Consider the following 19,686-nt stretch of genomic DNA (forward strand, 5'->3'; position numbering starts at 1 on the left):
TGTGCAATAGAATCTTAGTTGAGGCAAGACATGGGATGATTTATGATGAGTATTATACCCTACAAAATCTTACAATATGAAGGTCAGATGAACATTAATAATTAATTAATAATAATGATTACTAATAATAATAAATAATAATAATGGCTAGCATTTGTATATTGTTTTAGGGTTTGCAAAGCATTTTATGAATATTGTCTCTTTTTATCTTCACGAGGTTAAGTGCTTCATTTGAAGTGGGTAAGTGATTTGCCCAGAGTCACATAGCTAGTAAGCATCTGAGGCAAGATTAGAATTCAAATGTTCCTAACCTTAGGTTAGGAAATTGAACACACACACACACACACACACACACACACACACACACATATAACTCACACCTCTGTTAATGTAAAACATTCTCAAGAAAGATACCTACCTTGTTCAGAGAATTTGGGGGAAGTAAAGGTTAGAAATGATGTTTGGATGGAAGTTTTTTAAATGCTTTGCAAATTTGCATCTACCTATAATTAGATTTGCGGGGCAGCTGGGTGGTGCAGTGGATAGAGCACCAGCCCTGGATTCAGGAGGACCTGAGTTCAAATCCGGCCTCAGACACTTGACACTTACTAGCTGTGTGACCCTGGGCAAGTCACTTAACCCTCATTGCCCTGAAAAAAAAAAAAAAAGATTTGCAAAGAGATTTCTGTATTAGTCTTCCAAGATGTCAAAAATTGAGTGGTAGGTGAGGAAGAAGATAAATACAAAGTGATTAACGACAAGGTAGTTTGTAAGGAAGAATACTAGTAGTCAGGGGAATCAGGAAAGGATTCGTGTAGAAAGTGGTGATCGAACTGTGGTTTGAAGGAAAAGAATTGTATGAGGTAGAGGTGAGAAGGGAAAACATTCCAAGAAATTAATTCTATTGTAGGCACTCAATCAATAGTTACTGAATTGAAACTAAGTAAATAGAGTATATTTGCCTCAACAGGGGAAATAAGAGTATATAAGTGGAAGATTCCTGAAAGGTCTGGACCTACTCAAAATGACTCTGCTTGCATACCCTGGGTTTACTATTCAACTGTGGATCCAGTTAAGGTAAGCCGTCCATCACATAACTATTTTCATGAGTTTTTTTTTTAGAAATATAGACAGACACATAATACAAGGAAAGTGTGGTGGATTTTGTTTTAATCTTGTCAAAACAAGGTGTGTTGCCCCATGCCTGTAATCTCAGCTATTGAGAAGGCTTAGGGGGCGCAGTGGATAAAGCACTGGCCCTGGATTCAGGAGGACCTGAGTTCAAATCTGGCCTCAGACACTTGACATTTACTAGCTGTGTGACCTTGGGCAAGTCACTTAACTCTCATTGTCCTGCCAAAAGAAAAAGAGAGAGAGAGAGAGAGAGAAGGCTGAGGCTGGTGGATCACTTGAGGAGCTCTGAGATGCAGTAGGGTACATCATGTGTGCTCACTACATGTGATACTAGTATGACAGACTCCCTTAGAACTTGGAGTCTCCAGGAGCAAGAACAAACCAGCCCAGTTAGAAACGAGACAGGTCAAAGCTTCCATACTGATTGACAATGGGACTAGGTCCATGAATCACCACTAAATATCCAGCCTGGTTGGAAACAAACCACTCTCATCTCCTCTTTTAAATAGAACCAAAAAGTCTTGTGTTTTTCCAAGAGAGAATGATCATCCGATGATTACCAAGAATCCATAAAATGTAAACATCCTGGGGACAGAGACCGTTCCATCTTTTTTATCCCAAGTACCTGACACACAGTAGGTTTTTAATACATGCTTATTAATTGAGTGAGAAATTGAATTAATTCAAAATCTCAGAATTAAGTTGATCCCATGAAAGGATGTGTCTAATGGGAAAAGTCTAATTCTCTTTTCAATTTTACTGTCTAAGATGTCTTCACATTTCATTCTTCTCCTTCAGCTAGAGAATTGTAAATGTTATATATATATATATATATATATATATATATATATATATATATATATATATATATATATATATATATATATATATATATATATATATATATATATATATATATATATATATATATGCATTGTTACTCAGCTAAATCTAATTAGATTTCTTTTTATGTCATTGGAAGGAAGGAAACAAGCCTTCATTAAATGCCTGCCATGGGCCAGGCACTGTGCTAAGTGTTTTACAAATATTATTTTCATTTGATTCTCACAATAACCCCATCAGGAAGGTGCTATTAGTATACCCACTTTACAAAAGAGGAAACTGAGGCAGGCAGAGGTTAACCAACTTACCCAAAGTTATATAGATAGTCCTAGGGGTTGGGGGGGCGGAATGAGGGAGGAAGAGAGTTGAACTCAGGTCTTCCTCACTAGAGGCCCCCAGTTTTTTTTTTTTTGTTTTGTTTTTGTTTTTTAGTGAGGCAATTGGGGTTAAGTGACTTGCCCAAGGTCACACAGCTAGTAAGTGTCAAGTGTCTGAGGCCGGCTTTGAACTCAAGTCCTTCTGAATCCAGGGCCGGTACTTTATCCACTGCGCCACCTAGCTGCCCCGGCCCCCAGTTTTTTATCCACTGTACCACCTAACTGCCCTCTTAACGTCAGCAAAATTTGACTATCACAGTTGGTTGCTACCATAGCCTGTAACTCAGCATCTGGATCTTATTTGTGTTTTCAGGATCTTTACAGTGGATTAGTTGGACCTTTGGTCATCTGTCACCGAAATGTCACCGAGAAACCTGCTGCCAGCCATGTTCTTGACCTGTTTCTTTTTTTTATGATTTTTGATGAGAATCTATCCTGGTACTTCGATGAAAACATCAGAAAGTATTCTCCACATCCAGAGAAAGTCAAAAAAGATGATCCAGTTTTTATTATAAGCAACCAAATGCATGGTAATACTGCATCTCACAGCTGATCAAGTCAATAATAGTCAACTTCGGGTTTGCTTTACAAAGGGAGACTAAGGATCCAGAAACACAGAAAATCAAAAGATCTTTCTATAAAAATAGAACTACAAACACGGAACCTCATTTCCTTCCTCATACAATCATCCAGCTTAATAGGTGGGCCAGCTCCTTTCAGCAGGGAATATGCTGGGGTCCTTGGATGGAATAACCCAACTAGGAATGAGGAAACATTCATTAGTTACAACTTTGAGCTATTTTAAAAGTTAAGATTATAAACTGAAAATTGAACTAAACATATTTCATTTTAGTTGGAATTGCCTTCTAATCCTGGCATTCTAATCTTATTTTGAAATCGCTAAAAGATTTTATATTTGTATATACATACATGTGTATATGTATATATATATATGTGTGTGTGTATGTGTAAACAAACATATATATGGAAAATTAAATATACATATATATTCACACATGGAGAAATTCAGTCATGTATGCAAAATATTTTATCTCAGAAACATAGGCCAAAAGGTTGCCAGCTTTATACATCAGAAACTGTGTTACCTAATAACAGATGTTAACATTACAGGTCAACAATATAAATGGAAACTGAAAATTCTCCTTGGTTCCTGATTACTTGTTGAGTATGTCAATACATGTATACACATAAATGTTTAAATGCACAAAGACCTGGGTTTTTAATCAATATAGAGAACTCTCAGAGAAGGAAACTCCCACCACTGATACAATTTGGCAACTTATCTAGAGGGTTGCTTAGAGGCACTGAGAGGCCCATAGTCATACTGCCAGTGTAGGTCAGAGACCAACCAGATGCTGAGGGCCTTCCTGACCCCAAGGTCAGTTCTCTGTCTCCCAGATCACCTTGCATCTCAGAGAGACAGACAGACAATTAGGTGATAGATAGATAGATAGATAGATAGATAGATAGATAGATAGATAGATAGATGGATGGATGGATATATAGATGATAGATGGATAGATAGATAGATAGATGGATGGATGGATGGATGGATGGATGGATGGATGGATAGATAGATGATAGATAGATAGATAGATAGATAGATAGATAGATAGATAGATAGATAGATAGATGGATGGATGGATGGATAGATAGATGATAGATGGATAGATAGATAGATAGATAGATAGATAGATGGATGGATGGATGGATGGATGGATGGATGGATAGATAGATAGATAGATAGATAGATAGATAGATAGATGGATGGATGGATAGATAGATGATAGATGGATAGATAGATAGATAGATAGATAGATAGATAGATAGATAGATGGATGGATAGATGGATGGATGGATGGATAGATAGATGGATGATAGATGGATAGATAGACAGAGAAAAATAGATAGGCAGATAAACAGATAAGTAGATAGGTAGAAATAGAAAGAAACAGACAGACAGATAGAACAAACTACATCTCCTACGTTTAGTATCTTAAATCTTATTTCCCCATACTGATTTCACATCACTCCTACTCACAGACTCCATGTTATCACCAAACTGTCCTACTTGCTTTTCCCCTTAGATAATATTCCCTATCCTACCCTTGTGCCTTTGAACTAACTCAGTTCCATGCCTGGAATGTGCTTTCTCCTCACTTCTGTCTCTTGGAATACCTTACTTCCCTTGAAGCTTGGCTACAGTGCCATCTTCTCCACGAGGCCATCCTTGATCCTTGTGGTTTTTCCTTTACTGACCATCTCCCTGCCCCACCCAATTGTTGGTGTTCTCCTTTCATGTCATGTGTATGTGTGTATGTGACACACACTTCCTAGCCTCAGACAAATTGTGATCTGTATTACTAGAGAAAATTCCCACACCAGCAGTTACTTAGCTACTGAAATCTTACAAAGCCTTATGTAGTGAATAGAGAATATAGGTGAGTTTTTTTTAAAATAAAAAATAAAAGTTCAACAGGTAATGCTAAAAGGGGTTCTGTTTTGCTTTCTTCTCTAGTAGTAGAGGCTTAAAAAAAATGAATGGGTTGATTGTTTTAGAAGGATTAGTTATCCAGCTTTAGAATCTTTATTACTCCTGAGTCATTTGCTGTATTTAGGAAATATCCTATCATTTAAAATCCTTGTTTTTAAAATATATCTGATGGTGGTTTTTTGTCTCTCAGCAATTAACGGACGACTTAATGGAAACAACCAAGGTCTGATAATGCATGTTGGAGACACAGTGAACTGGTATTTGATTGGCTTGGGGAGTAATTTCGACATCCACACTGTTCACTTCCATGGCCACAGCTTCAAATATAAGGTACACACCTGGCCTGCCACAGATTAGTTTTCTCTGGCACTTTGTGAATTCACTGATGGGCTTCTGTGGAATTGTGAAATAACACATCGGATCAAAGCTCTGAATCAGGAAGAGACCTCAAAGGTCATCTAGTCCAATTCCTGTTATTTCATTTATTCATTCATTCATTCATTCATTCGTTCACTCATTTGTTCATTCATTCATTCAATTTTTCTTAATTAATTTATTTATTAGACACTGAGTCCTCCTATCCATCCCAGACTGGAAAAGAAGTAACCATTCACAGTCCCCTGAATCATAAGCATCATGGAAGCTTTGCTCCATTTGTAGCTGGGCTGATTCACCTTTCTTTCCCTAGGCAGACTGGTGTCTGTCCTCTGGCTCCACGGCATTCGCCATATTGGTGCTACCCTTGCTGCACATACCCAATTGGCTTCAACTCTCTTGCAACTCAGAGCTCCAGAGCTCAAGCAATCCACTAGTTTTCTCAACCTCCCCAGTAGCAGGGATTACAGGCATATGTCACTATCCAGACCCCCTCATTTTACAGATGAAGAAAGTGGGGCTCAAGGAGCTTAATTGACTTTCCCACAGTCATTTAGGTAATGAGTGTTAGATGTAGGATTTGAACCCAGGTCCTCTTTAGGTTTTTTTTGTTTGTTTTTGTTTTTGTTTTGTGGGGCAATGGGGGTTAAGTGACTTGCCCAGGGTCACACAGCTAGTAAATGTCAAGTGTCTGAGGCCAGATTTGAACTCAGGTCCTCCTGAATCCAGGGCCAGTGCTTTATCCACTGTGCCACCTAGCTGCCCCCCCAGGTCCTCTTTAATCAGTTAATCAACAATTAAGTATTTGTTAAGTGCCTACTATTTGCTAAGCACTGTGCTAGCTGCTGTATAAAATAAAATAAGTCAAAAGCAAATTGAGGAGGAGATAGCCTAAAGTAATCAAAAGACATGGGACACTCGAGATGCTAACAATGTAGCTGAAGAGACAAGATTTATTATGCATGAGACTATTACCAGATAACACCAGATGAGACAAAATTAAGCTCTGAATTGTGAAGCAGACGTGTATGACAGGAGTTCAGAGAAGAGGCTCATTAATGAGGGTTGGAGCAGTTCTCTGAGAGGGAGGGAGAAGAGCTGGACCTTGAAAAATGGGTAGGATTTGAATGAGGATAAGAAGACAGAGTGACAAGGAAATTCCAATTCAATGGAAGATGGGCAAAGAGATGGAAAAGGAAACCAGTGGACAGTCTGATGGAATTAATATTTGTGCTGAGGAGTAGGAGGGGCTTTAAGATGAGGTCAGATTAATCAGGACCTTGAAAATGAAGCACAACATAGACCCGAAGAGACAGTCATGCTAATGTCAATCTTTGCCATCCCAGAAAATGAAAGAAATGAATTTTCCAACATTTTGTTTCCTCACAAAATCCGATAGCCTTTTTGAAAACGCATTTTCCAAAGGGCCTACAAAAATCCCAGTACCCAGGGCTATCTGGATCTTTATTGAACTCTGTGTGCGAGGGGCTCTGATTATTGATTACAAATTGGCAGGGGTGTAAATTATGCAACTACCTGAATTACCACAAGTAAATACACTAATATTATTTCATCTTTCTCATTCAGGGCTCTGGATATTATCGCTCAGATGTTTACAACCTTGTTCCTGGAGTATTCAAAACTGTTCAAATGTATCCAACAGATGCTGGGACTTGGTTATTCCACTGTCATGTTAGTTTACACATTGATAATGGAATGGAAAGCACTTACACTGTTTTAAAAAGAAAAGGTAAGGCTAGTTAAGGGACTTGATGAATGCTCTCGTGACCGTGGCATTTTAATGTACCGGAAGAAGGCAAAAAGCAATATCGTTTGTTGAGAGATCAGCAACTATGTCCCATCCCAAAATTAATCTCTTGCAAAGATAGAGACACTGCTTTTTTTTTTCCTTTGATGAAATCTAAATTAGTCCTTCCTGGTTACCTAACATCAGGAACTCTAATGTTAGCCATTGTTTGAAAGGGTATAGAGCTGGAAGAGATGTTAAGAAGTATGTAGTTCAACAGTCTCATTTGACAAATGGGGAAAAGCTTAAGCGAATTGCCCAAGATAACAGAGGTAAGTAAAATTTGAATGCATGCCCTTTAAATCTGAATCCAGGGGTGGCAAGGTGGTGCAGTGGATAGAGCACTGGCCCTGGAGTCAGAAGGAACTGAGTTCAAATCTGGCCTCAGACACTTGACACTTACTAGCTGTGTGACCCTGGGCAAGTCACTTAACCCCACTTGCCTCACCAACAAACAAACAAACAAAAACACCCTGAATCCAGTACCTGACACTATCTCCTGTTAGTTATTATTTAAAGAGCATAATACGGGGCAGCTAGGTGGCACAGTGGATAAAACACTGGCTTTGGATTCAGGAGGACTTGAGTTCAAATCCAGCCTCAGACACCTGACACTTACTAGCTGTGTGACCCTGGGCAAGTCACTTAACCCCCACTACCCTGCAAAAAAAAAAAACCAACAAAAAAACAAAAATAAAGAGCATAATACATCACTAAGCAATCCATAACCATAAACCCATGAATAATATTTATGGTTTTAACTTTTGGAACCAATCTGTTTCCTTTATAGTCCCTGTTTAGATAAGACAGTTCAAATCCGGAGTATATTTATTTCTAGATTGGTCTAATTTGAAATTGGGCAGGCAAAATGGAATCTATATATGCATCACCTGTTAATGGGAAGGTTGCCTGTCCTTGATGGACAATACCACCACTGAGATAGAGTGGAATATCCTCACCTACTCCATTACAGAGAATGGGAAGCAGTGAAAGGAGTAATGACTAAGAGGTCCTGGACTCCAATCATTCTTTTGATGTATGGCAAGACACTTATAGTATTGTCAAAAAAAATATTAATAATGTCCTCTTTAGGGGCAGCTAGGTGGTGCAGTGGATAAAGCACAGGCCCTGGGTTCAGGAGGACCTGAATTCAAATCCGGCCTCAGACACTTGATACTTACTAGCTGTGTGACCCTGGGCAAGTCACTTAACCCCCCTTTCCCTGAAAAACAAAACAAACAAAAAAATAATGTCCTCTTCATTAGGGGGATAGATTCCAGCAAAAAAATGTTTAATTTAACAATAATCTAGTAGCCAAGTCACTTCTGTCAGAGACAGACAGAGAGACAGAGAGACAAAGAGATATAGAGACAGAGACAAAGACACAAACAGAGAGAGAATATCCAAACTGGCACAGTTGCTCTGTGCCCTCCAACATGACCCTCTGTCCCAAGAAATTATAGTAATATAAGGATCTTGAAGAAAAATCACTATATCTATCTCTATATTTTTTAAAGTTTGAGATTAACATTCCAAAAGACTTGAGTAACATTCGCCATCCCATTCCTTCTCAAGCCACTCTTTGCAAGGAATCAATGAGAGACCTTCCAAAGATAAATATTGAATATCAGGGTGAATCTCTTCTGTTAGTCAGTCAATAAACATTTATTATGCACTTACTATGTGCCAAGTACTGTGTTAAGTGCTGGGGTCATAAAAGGAGGTAAAAGATAGTCCCTGCCCTCAAGGAAGTGACAGTCTATTGGGGGAGACAAGTAAACAGATATGTACAAACTAGATACAGGATAAATAGGACATAATCAATAGAGGGAAGGCACTAAAATTAAGAAGGGTCAAAATGTGATGTTTCAAAGATGAAATTGATAGGTCTTGGTAATAGATTAGGGTTTTTTTTGGGGGGGGATAAGAGATAGGGTATCCTAGGATGACATCTGAATAACAGATGAGGTGTTTCCTTTTGAATGGAATAGAAGCACGTGGGTAGGACACTACAATACAGGGATGAATAACCCAAGCAGTCCAGAGTTGGGGATGATAATATTCTTTTAAATTGTTTAATATTTTATTTTACCCCAACTACATGTAAAAATTATTTTTAACATTTGGTGGGGTTTTTTTAAATTTTGAGTTCTTTTTTCCCTTTCTCCCTCCTGGCCACCCACATTGAAAAAAAAGTCAGGCAACTTAATACAATGCAGCTATGCAAAACATATTTCCACAGTGGTCATGTTGTAAAAGAAAACACTGACCAAAAGAAAAACCAACCAACAAAAATAAACAAAGTTTTAAAAGTATGCTTTGCTCTGCATTTGGACTCCATCAGTTCTTTCTCTGGAGATGGATAGCATCTTTCATAAGTCCACCAGAATTTTTTTGGATCATTGTACAGTATTCCTGTTACTGTGGACAGTGTTCTAGTTCAGCTCATTTCATTTTGCATCAGTTCATGTAAATCTTCCCAGGTTTTTCAGAGTGCATCCTGCTCATCATTTCTTATAACACAATGATATTCTGTCATAATCATATACCACAATCTATTCAGCCATTCCTCAACTAATGGGCATCCCCTCAATTTTCATTTCTTTGCCACCACAAAAAGAGCTGCTATAAATACTTTTGTACAAGTAGATCCTTTTCCTTTTTTTGAAATCTCTTTGGAACATAGATCTAGTAGTGGTATTGCTGAGTGAAAGGGTATGTATGCATGGTTTTATAGCCCTTTGGGCATAGTTCCAAACTACTCTCCAGAATGGTTGAATCAGTTTACAACTCCACCAGCAGTCAATTAGTGTCTCAATTTTCTCATATCTGCTCCAACATTTGTCTTTTTCCTTTTCTGTCATATTAACCAATCTGATAGGTGTGGGGTGGTACCTTGGGGTTGTTTAATTTACATCTCTCTGATCAACAGTGATTTAGAGCATTTTTAAAAGACTATAGATAGCTTTGATTACTTTGTCTGAAAATTGCCTGTTCATAACTTTTGACAATTTATTAATTCGATAATGGCCCTTGTTTTATCAATTTGATTCAGTTCTCTACATATTTGAGAAATGAGGCCTTTATCAAAGTAATTTGCTGTAAAATTTTATTTACAGTTATGGTTACTAACTGTATGTTCTTCCATCCTATTTCCTTCACACACACATACCTGTTTATCCTACTTTTTCCTTTCACCCTGTTCATTCTCAAAATTTTTTGCTTTTGACTACCCCTCCCCCAATTATTATTATAACATTTTAATTCTTAGTTCTTTCCTCTTATTTGGTGCTGACTTATAAATCATAGACACTAATTATCTTTTCACCAGTATGGGAACTCCCTCTACTAGTAAGGCAGATTACTCTAACTTAATAGATAAAACAGAAAGAGTTGTCTGAGATGCAGAGAAATTAGATGAAGAGTTTATGGTCAGAGAGCTAGTGCCAGAAATGGAATTTAAAACCAGGTCAAGACCCCAGGTCCAACATCCAGCCCCTATCACTTATGGAGGATTTGTTCATTTGCTTAGACGAAAGAATTTTCCACACTGGACATCCCCTAGAATGGTGAAATCACAGGTTTCAACAACAATAGAATGTGATTATAGAAAAAGTTCCAAGATTTGCAATATAACAAACATCTCTTCAACACATTCTACTATGCCTGCTGTGTCTTAGCCCCTCTTTTGCTGGGGACACAGAGAGAAAAACATAAACAAACTTTCAATGGTGCATGTCTTATTTGTTTTGATTGGACATCCTGACTGTAGGAGCATCTCCTTGGAAATGTACAAGAAGATGACAGAAACAAGAACAAAGAAAACCTTTATTCATCTAGAATTCAAAAACAGATTTTTTTTTAAAAGACTCTGATATATTTCTTCTTTTTTACATGCCAATAAGGCCAGTCTTCCTCTTTGTGACGTGTAAGGTCTCTTTTAGCTCTACATCTGTGGTTCTATGATCCAAGAAGATTCACATTGCCAGGGCCTGGAGAATGGAAAACTTATTTTATTAACTCTCTTCTTGGTTAACATACACAAAGTGCTTTGCAGAGCTTCAAATCAGTATTATTCAGCAATTATTACTCTTATTGTCTTTAGAAGTAGTGGTGGAGAGAGTAGTGCCACTGTATATTAAAGGTTAGCCTTGGAGTCAGAAAGCCCTAGCCCAATTCTCACCTTTGACATTTAACCAATGGAGTAAATGACAAGTTATCGGTACTTCCTTCCGTCAGTTCAATGCAAGGAGTTCCTCATGGTGGAGGGAAGCACAGCTCCTTCTCATAGTCATATTTTTATTAGAATGATTCTCTCTAGGGGCAGGCAGGTGGCACAGTAGATAGAGCACCGGCCTTGGATTCAGGAGGACCTGAGTTCAAATCCGGCCTCTGACACTTAATATTTACTAGCTGTGTGACCCTGAGCAAGTCACTTAACCCCAATTGCCTCACCAAAAAAACAAACAAAAGAAACAGAATGAATCTCTCTGCAGCCCCAGAGGAGAATGGCTTTTACCCTAGCAGTTGCCTCTGAGTATCCCTAAGTCTTATGTGAATGAGAAGGGAGAATGACTAGGGATACTGTACTGACTCCTGTGGGATCCCGGGGCCAAGAAGATGTGTCAAGACCTCTATTTCTTCTGGTGACTTCAAAGCAAGCGCATTAGGATTCACCAGGAACCTCCCTTGACAACTCACAAAGAGTTTCCTTTGATAGAGGGACTAAGAGATTAAACTTTAATATTCAGAGAGCCTAGATAATTTGATTCAACAAATGCCTGTTATGTGCCTGGTACTATTCTAGTCATTGTGGATGAAAAGTGAAATAAGACAGTCCCTGCCCTCAAGGAACTTAAATTCTACTAGATAAGCTGATTAACAATGATGAACATTTCCACCAACTTATGAATAGTCTGTGAGCATTCTCTACCTATATTCATCTGGGCCACATTTAGTCATACCTCATGAAGAGCTACGGGGTAGCCTCCACTGGGTACCACAAAGAGCAGTAAAGTGTAGGGGCCAAATTTTAATTGGGAAATGTTAATTAGGTGGCTCACCACAATATTGGGGCAAAGAAGGAGATTAACAGCCTCTTTCAAAAACAGAACAGGGTTTATTAACAAGAACAAACTTAAAAACACAAGTAAGATTAGTAGAATTAAGGGAAAGAAAAAAAGGAATGGGGAAAGGAAAATAATATGACCTGAATCACACCACTGCCTGGGGCTCAGCAGAAGGGCTGAGTCCCTTCTCTTTCCAGCTCCAATGCCAGAATGGCAAATCTCCTCCCTTCTCTTTCCCAGCAAACAGGGCGGTCACACACACAACCTGAAGCTAATTGGGGGGCAGCCCTGATTAACAGAATTAACAGATGGGTTGTAGAATGGCAAGCCTCCCAGCTTCCACACGCCAAAGGTCACCTGACTGCCCTCATCAGGCTTCCCATCATTATGATTTGGCCAGGACCACGAAGGCATTGGTGTGAGGTGGGTGGAGCACCGTGCCGGCATGGAGGCCCCGGCCAGGGCATGCTGGGGCTTCTAAATCACGATTAATTCTTTACAAAAGAACCCACCTTCTTCCTCTTAGTGAATGCAATGAGCTACTCTAGGTCTCCAAGATTTCTTTTCTCTGCTTAGGCAAAAAAACATTCTCCCATAGAAACAAATTTCACGCACAATGTAAATAAAATATAGACTCACTAATAATAAGGTATTAGTAGTAGCATAGGTAGTAGTGGAATACACAGAACCTCAGGTGACATTGTATCTGGGTGACCTCTCATATTTCATTGTCCTATAATCAATGAAGCCAAAGCCTTATGAAAACCATATGTCATGGATTAAATGTCATGTCGTGACCCACCCTAAAAGATGTCTATAAGAAAATTCTTCCCAGTTCCAAACAAACAACTTTGGGAAGACAACCTACACATTAGGGAATATCTAGAGATGCACAGATACTACACTATAAGAGGAAATGGGAGGCAGCTAGGTGGCGCAGTGGATAGAGCACCGGCCCTGGATTCAGGAGGACCTGAGTTCAAGTCCGGCCTCAGACACTTGACACTTACTAGCTGTGTGACCCTGGGCAAGTCACTTAACCCCCATTGCCCTGCCAAAATAAATAAATAAATAAATGAAAATGAAAATAATTTTAATTTACTTTTTTAAAAAAAAAAAAAGAGGAAATGGGAGGTCTATTCATTACTAGCAAACACCAAAGCATTTATCAGTTTAAGGAATACAATCTTATTTTATTTTTTAGAAGCAATCAGAGTTAAGTGACTTGTCCAGGGTCACACAGCTAAGTGTCTTAGGTGAGGTTTGAACTCAGGTCCTCATGACTCCAGGGCCAGTCCTCTATCCACTGTACCACCTGGCTGCCCCCAAGGGAGCAAGATTTTAAACAGAAAAAGAAATCAGATGGGCCATATATTCTTTTTATTCAAATATATATATAACTATTCCATAGGTCCACATTCAAATATGTAATCTAGGCTGCTGGGTATTTTTTAATATGGAGTTTTTCTTTGATTCTCTCTGTCCTACAGGACAAAAGACTTCGTGAAGAGATTTTGACGAGCCCCCATCAATGGTCCTAGAGTAGAAGAAAACGGAAAACTCAAGCCTGCCAAGGAATAAAGGAAAAATTAAATTAAATTATGAATATAATCACTAGCAGAGAAGCATTTTTTAAAAAAAAATAACCAAAAAATTTAAACTTTCTCTTTAACCTCTTAGTATGAGCCATTGGAGATTTCAGTAGGATTGAATCATGGGAGTGTGATGCTATTAGGGATTGTTGTTGTTAAATTGTTTCAGTCATGCCTGACTCTTTGTGACTGTATTTGGGGTTTGTTCGCAGAGAAGTAGAATGGCTTCTCAAGATCATTTTACAGATGAGGAAACTGAGGCAAATATTGTTGTGTGACTTGCCCAGGGTCATACAGCTGGATTTGAACTCAGGTCTTCCTGATTCTAGACCCTGCCCTCTACCCACTGCTCCACTTAGCTACCCTTGCTATTAGGGATGAGTGACAACAATGGTAGGTAAGGCTTGCACAGAAGGCAGACACAGTCATTACACTTATTTGGAGATAAGACAAACTCTAGTATAACGAGGGGGGAAAAAACTCAAAAAACATGGTTATTACCCATCTCTTCAGAACAGTCCTAATGATGTGGGGTGGAGTGTTGCCCCCTTTCTCCACCCCATGGAAACTACATGATGTTTTCAGAGTGATTTTCATTTCCTGATCCTTTTAGAGCTGTCTGTTTCATTCCCACACACATTGAGGGGAACAAATATTTGAGTACTTCCAATTCAATTAGAATTTATAATACACTTCACTATAAGCAGAGCACTGTGCTAGGCTCTTCTAGGGAGGGGAGATGTTTCAAAGGATCCCATCTCTCAGGGTCCTCCCTGTTGTGGTGGTGCTCCCGACCCATCCACAGCTTTTCATCTTCTCTGTCTTGTTAAAGTCTTCCCTTGAATTCTCCATGGAGGTCTGACCAGTCTCACTTGAACCCTTTTCCTGATCTTTTGCCATTTTCTTAGTACCAGAAAAACACCCACATACAGGACTAGGTCCCTTGTGTTATGTATAAGGAAGGCAGCTTGTGGAAAAAACAAGTAGGCTACTGGCTGGAGGCCTGGTTTGTATGCTACTGCTGACATTCACTAACTCGGGGACTTTGTGTAAATGGTTATCAATGTTCTTGTCTATAAAATGTGGAGGTAAAAGAATAGAGTCCCTCCTTATTCTAGATTTACGGTCCAATGGTGCCTACCTATGTGAAGCTTATAGTTTTGTAAGGATGCTGGAACCAAAATACTAAATAAGGCCCATGAAGGCCAATTCCAGAGGACGGCTAGGGTCCTACAAAGACAACATATCATATGCATATGCCCATCACCCACTAGAAAGTTGGTTGGATTTCACAGAGGCCAAGAGGAAAAGAGTGATGAAGAGAGGACCAGGAGAGTTCCAAGAAGAGCCCATCCACCAGCTGCAGGTGGATGCCTCAAGTTTAAAAATAAATGTTCTTCTCTTTGTCATCTAATATCTTTTATAATCTGACTTCAAGGGGCAGCTAGGTGGCGCAGTGGATAGAACACTGGCCCTGGATTCAGGAGGACCTGAGTTCAAATCCAACCTCATACATTTGACACTTACTAGCTGTGTGACCCTGGGCAAGTCACTTAACCCCCATTGCCCTGCAAAAAAATTATCATTATCATTATTATTATTATTATTATTATTATTATCTGGCTTCAAGTTATCCTCTTCATGTGTTCTACATTACAGCAAATAGAGCCCACTCACAATATTTTGTTTCCCATTCCTGTGCCTTTGCAGAAGCTCTCTCCCATGCCGGGAATGTTCTGCTTCCTTACCTTCAACCATTGGGATCCCCAGCCTCCTTCAAGACCCAGTTTAAGTGTTTGACCTTTCCTATAAGAGTTCCCTACTGATATCCCAATTGTTAGTGCTCCCCCCCCCAAATATGTATAATATGTACTCAGTTCTTTGAACTCATGTTATTTCTACCAAGTAGACTGTAAGCTTCTTGACAATAGGGACTGTTTTCTTTTTTCACAGTGCAAACATGTAGTATAGTGAATACTTGTTGAATGAATGAATGAATGAAAAAATGGCATGGATAATTGCAATCTTCACCTAATTTTAAAGAATCCATTTTAGCCAGTGGATTAAATCTTCTACCATATCAAATCTTTTACAAATGAGCAGAAAAATTTACTAAATAACTTTTGGTCTCTCACTTACCCTGCCTGTGGAATCACTAACATTCAGTGGAATGCTCAAAGGTTGCTTAAGATCATGAATTTCAAGCCTCCTAAGACCTCAGAGGTCTCCCTAAGCCAATCTCTTCATTCTTCATAAGTAAAAAATTAAAGTACAAAGAAGTGCAATGGCTTACCCAGGTAGTTACAGAGAGGAAAAACCCAGGAACTAGGTAATTCACAAATTAGGACACCAGTAGTCACTGAAAAGTCAAGAACTGGTTGGATCGAGTAGAACCAAAATTTTTTAAAAGGAGGAAATATAGTCATGTCACTACTATATCATGTCACTTAAAAATACTTCTAGGAGGAAAGGCAGTGAGCTCTCAGACTCATGACATGATTGCTCCAAAAAACATCCAAATAATGCCATAGGACAATTCCTGGAGCAGAAAAACCCACGGAAGAAAATTCTGAGATCATCTTCTAACCAAGGATGGCTTGGAAGGTCAGAAGGAGGGAGTTGTTACTCTGAGACAGGAGTGGAGCTCAACCCCCCAGTCACCCTGACACAGATCCAGTCCCAAGAAGGCCTCACCAGAGAAAGAGACCTCCCTAGAGCTTCTGAATCAGCTGCAGCGCCAGTGTCATCTGGAACTAAGCTCACAGTCTGGTGAGAGGGCTGAGCCCTGAGCAGGGGGTAGACTACAGGGGTCTACGCTGGTGCTGAGGCAGAACTTGGGTTTTTCACCCCTGCTGGGAACCGTAGGCTTGAGTAGCAGGGGCCCAGGTCGGGGAGGGGCACAGGCTCATCAGAGCTGACAACCACAACACACAAAGCTGGTTGATTAGCAAGTTGGTCTGGGATCATCTGCAGACCAGGGAACAGGCCAGGTGAGTGAAGAACCTGCTCCTCCTTCAATCATATCACCTGGGACCTTCTGAAGCTTGGGATAGTGCAGCCTGGACACAGTGCCTCACTTTAAGGAGCTAAAAATCAAGTAAAAGAAAGGCAAGATGAGCAGACAGAGAAAGGTGAGGACCATAGAAAGTTTCTTTAGTGACAAGGAAGATCAAGGTACACCCTCAAATGAAGATGTCAACATCAGGGCCCCTATATCTAAAGCTACCAAGAAAAATATGAATTGGCCTCAGGCCATAGAGGCACTCAAAAGGACTTTGAAGATAAAGTTATAGAGGTAGAGGAAAAAATGGAAAGAGAAATGAGGGTGATGTAGGAAAGACATGAGAAAAAAGTCAATAGCTTGAAAAGCCAAATTGGCCAAATGGAAAAGGAGGTACAAAAGCTCTCTGATGAAAATAATTAGGATTGAACAAATGGAAGCTAATGACTTTATGAGAAACCAAAACACAATAAAGCAAATCCAAATGAATAAAAAAATAGAGGGTAATGTGAAATATCTTCTTGGAAAAACTGCTGACCTAGAAAATAGGTCCAGGAGAGATAATTTGAAAATTATTGTTCTACCTGAAAACCATGAACAAGGAAAGAGCTTAGACATCATCTTCCTAGAAATTGTCAGGGAAAATTGCCCTGATATTCTAGAAGCAGAAGGTAAAATAGAAATTGAAAGAATCCACCAATCAGCTCCTGAAAGAGATCCCAAAAGGAAAACTCCCAGGAATATTATAGCCAAATTCCAGAGCTCCCAGGTCAAGGAGAAAATATTACAAGCTGCCGAAAAGAAAGAATTCAAGTACTAGCCCCAGTCAGGATAGCACAAGATCTAGTATCTTCTACATTAAAGGACTGGAGGGCATGGAATATGATATTCCAGAGGGCAAAGGAATTGGGATTACAACTAAGAATCACATATCCAGAAAAACTGATCATAATCTTTCAGAGGAAAAATGGGACTTCAGTGAAAAAGAGGACTTTCAGTTATTCATGATGAAAAGACCTGAACTGAATAGCAAATTTGACTTTCAAATACAAGACCCTAGAGAACCATAAAAAATTGGAGTTGAAGGACATACTTGGGGTCATGCAGTGGGTGATTGTCTTGTGTCTGAGGCTGGATTTTGGCTGGGATCCCTCTGGGTCCAGGGTGGATGCTTTGTCCACTGTGTCACCTAGCTGCCCCATGATGACATCTTTAGGGTCAAATTGAGGGGTGATGGGAATGCACTGGGGCAGGGGGATGGGCAGAGGTAACATGGGGTGAAATCCTACATGAAAGAAACAGGAAAGGGCTTATGGAGTGGGGGAAGAGATGAGGGAGGAGCAGGGCAGTAAATGAATTTTACACTCATTAGAAAAGGCTCAAAGACCTTAAACTCATCAAAGTTGCCTCAAGGAGGGATTAACACACACACACCCAACTGGGTGGAGTAATCTGTTTAATCTGGGCAGTAAATGAGCCTAACACTCATCAGAATTGGCTCAAAGACCTCAATCTCATCAGAATTGGCTCAAGGAGGGAATAACATATACACTCAGTTGGGTGGAGTAATCTATCTAACCCTGCAGGAAAATAGGAGAGGAAGGGGATACAGAGAGAGGGACAAAAGAAGGGAGGGCAGATAGGGGGAGGGGATAGAAGCAAATCCCTTTTGAAGAGGGATAGGATGAAAGAAGATGGATAATAGAGTAAATATCATGGAGAAGGGAAGAAGATGGAGGGAAACAGTTAACATAGTAATCATGAAAAAGAGAAAAGGGGGTAAAATTGTACAAAAAATATTTATAGCAACTCTTTGTGGTGGCTAAGAATTGGGAATCAAGGGAATATCCATCAATTGAGGAATGACTGAAGAAGCTGTGGTATATGATTGTAGTGGAATGGTCTTGTGCTATAGGAAATGACAAACAGGATGATCCCAGAAAAACCTGCAAAGACTCATATGAACTGATGTATAGTGAAGTGAGCAGAACTGGGAGGACATTGTATATAGTGACAGCAGTATTGTTCTGTGAACAATTGTGAATGACTTAACTACTCTCAGCAATACAATGATCTAAGACAATCCCAAGGGACTAATGATGAAGCATATTATCCACCCCCATAGAAAGAACTGATAAAAAGAGCACTTGTGGATTGTACATATATAACCTGGTTGATGTCTTGTGGAGCAGGGAGGAAAGGGAGGGAGGGAGAAAAATTTGGAACTCTAAATCTTGTGAAAATTAATATTGAAAATTACCCTTACATGTAACTGGAAAAAATAAAATAAATGTTTGTTGCCAAAAAAAAAATTCTTTTAGATGCCCCAAAAGGGTACTGGTAAATAAGCTTTCCCCTCACCTTTAGGTTATCAAAGTTCTGTATGTGACAGGACATTTGAACAAAATTCCAGAGTTACACAATTCCTTTCACAATTTCCTGTAAAAAAGAAAACAATTTGGAGCAACTGGTTGTTGGCAGGCTCCACAGTTGGCTGTTTTACATTGAACTTCTACTGTTACTACAAATTGAAGAACATCTTTTCCAGTGTGTTATTGAATTCTACCTGCAGCAACGTGGCTTTGAATCCAACACAGGAGTTCACTGAAGGGATGAACTAAAGCTATTGTGGCTGGCTAATGTGAATTTTAATAAGTCAAATACCTCCCTGCTGTTTCAAATGAGAACATTTGAAAATAAATAAAAGACACATAAAGTGAAATGTGCAACTTTCCAATAAAGTTCTTTAAAGATCCTGATCTCAGACTTAGTGCTTTTCATACATCAACCTCTACTCCTGTCCCACATGCCTTTCTTTATTATTCATAACTACCACCAGCAAAATTGCTGTCTCTTATTTAGCATTCAGGCCAACATGGAAGTATTCTTTTTCTTTTTTTTTCTTTCTTTTTTTTTTGCGGGGCAATGAGAGTTAAGTGACTTGCCCAGGGTCACACAGCTAGTTAAGTGTCA

The 19,686-nt window shown here is 39.3% G+C and overlaps 1 protein-coding gene across 1 annotated transcript in view; it reads left to right on the top strand.

Annotated features, from left to right (window-relative positions):
* LOC122749450 (ceruloplasmin-like) overlaps positions 1 to 13,849 on the top strand; it is a 54,475-nt gene extending 40,626 nt beyond the window's left edge. The window contains exons 15-19 of the mRNA XM_043995827.1: positions 971 to 1,077; positions 2,668 to 2,884; positions 5,060 to 5,199; positions 6,832 to 6,994; positions 13,611 to 13,849. Of these exons, the coding sequence (XP_043851762.1) occupies positions 971 to 1,077; positions 2,668 to 2,884; positions 5,060 to 5,199; positions 6,832 to 6,994; positions 13,611 to 13,627 (644 nt within the window). The 3' untranslated portion in view covers positions 13,628 to 13,849. The remainder of the gene's footprint in view (positions 1 to 970; positions 1,078 to 2,667; positions 2,885 to 5,059; positions 5,200 to 6,831; positions 6,995 to 13,610) is intronic.
* The last annotated feature ends 5,837 nt before the right edge of the window (positions 13,850 to 19,686 follow it).

Source organism: Dromiciops gliroides, chromosome 3 (assembly GCF_019393635.1).
Source record: "Dromiciops gliroides isolate mDroGli1 chromosome 3, mDroGli1.pri, whole genome shotgun sequence".
In the NCBI taxonomy this organism is placed as follows: Eukaryota; Metazoa; Chordata; class Mammalia; order Microbiotheria; family Microbiotheriidae; genus Dromiciops; species Dromiciops gliroides.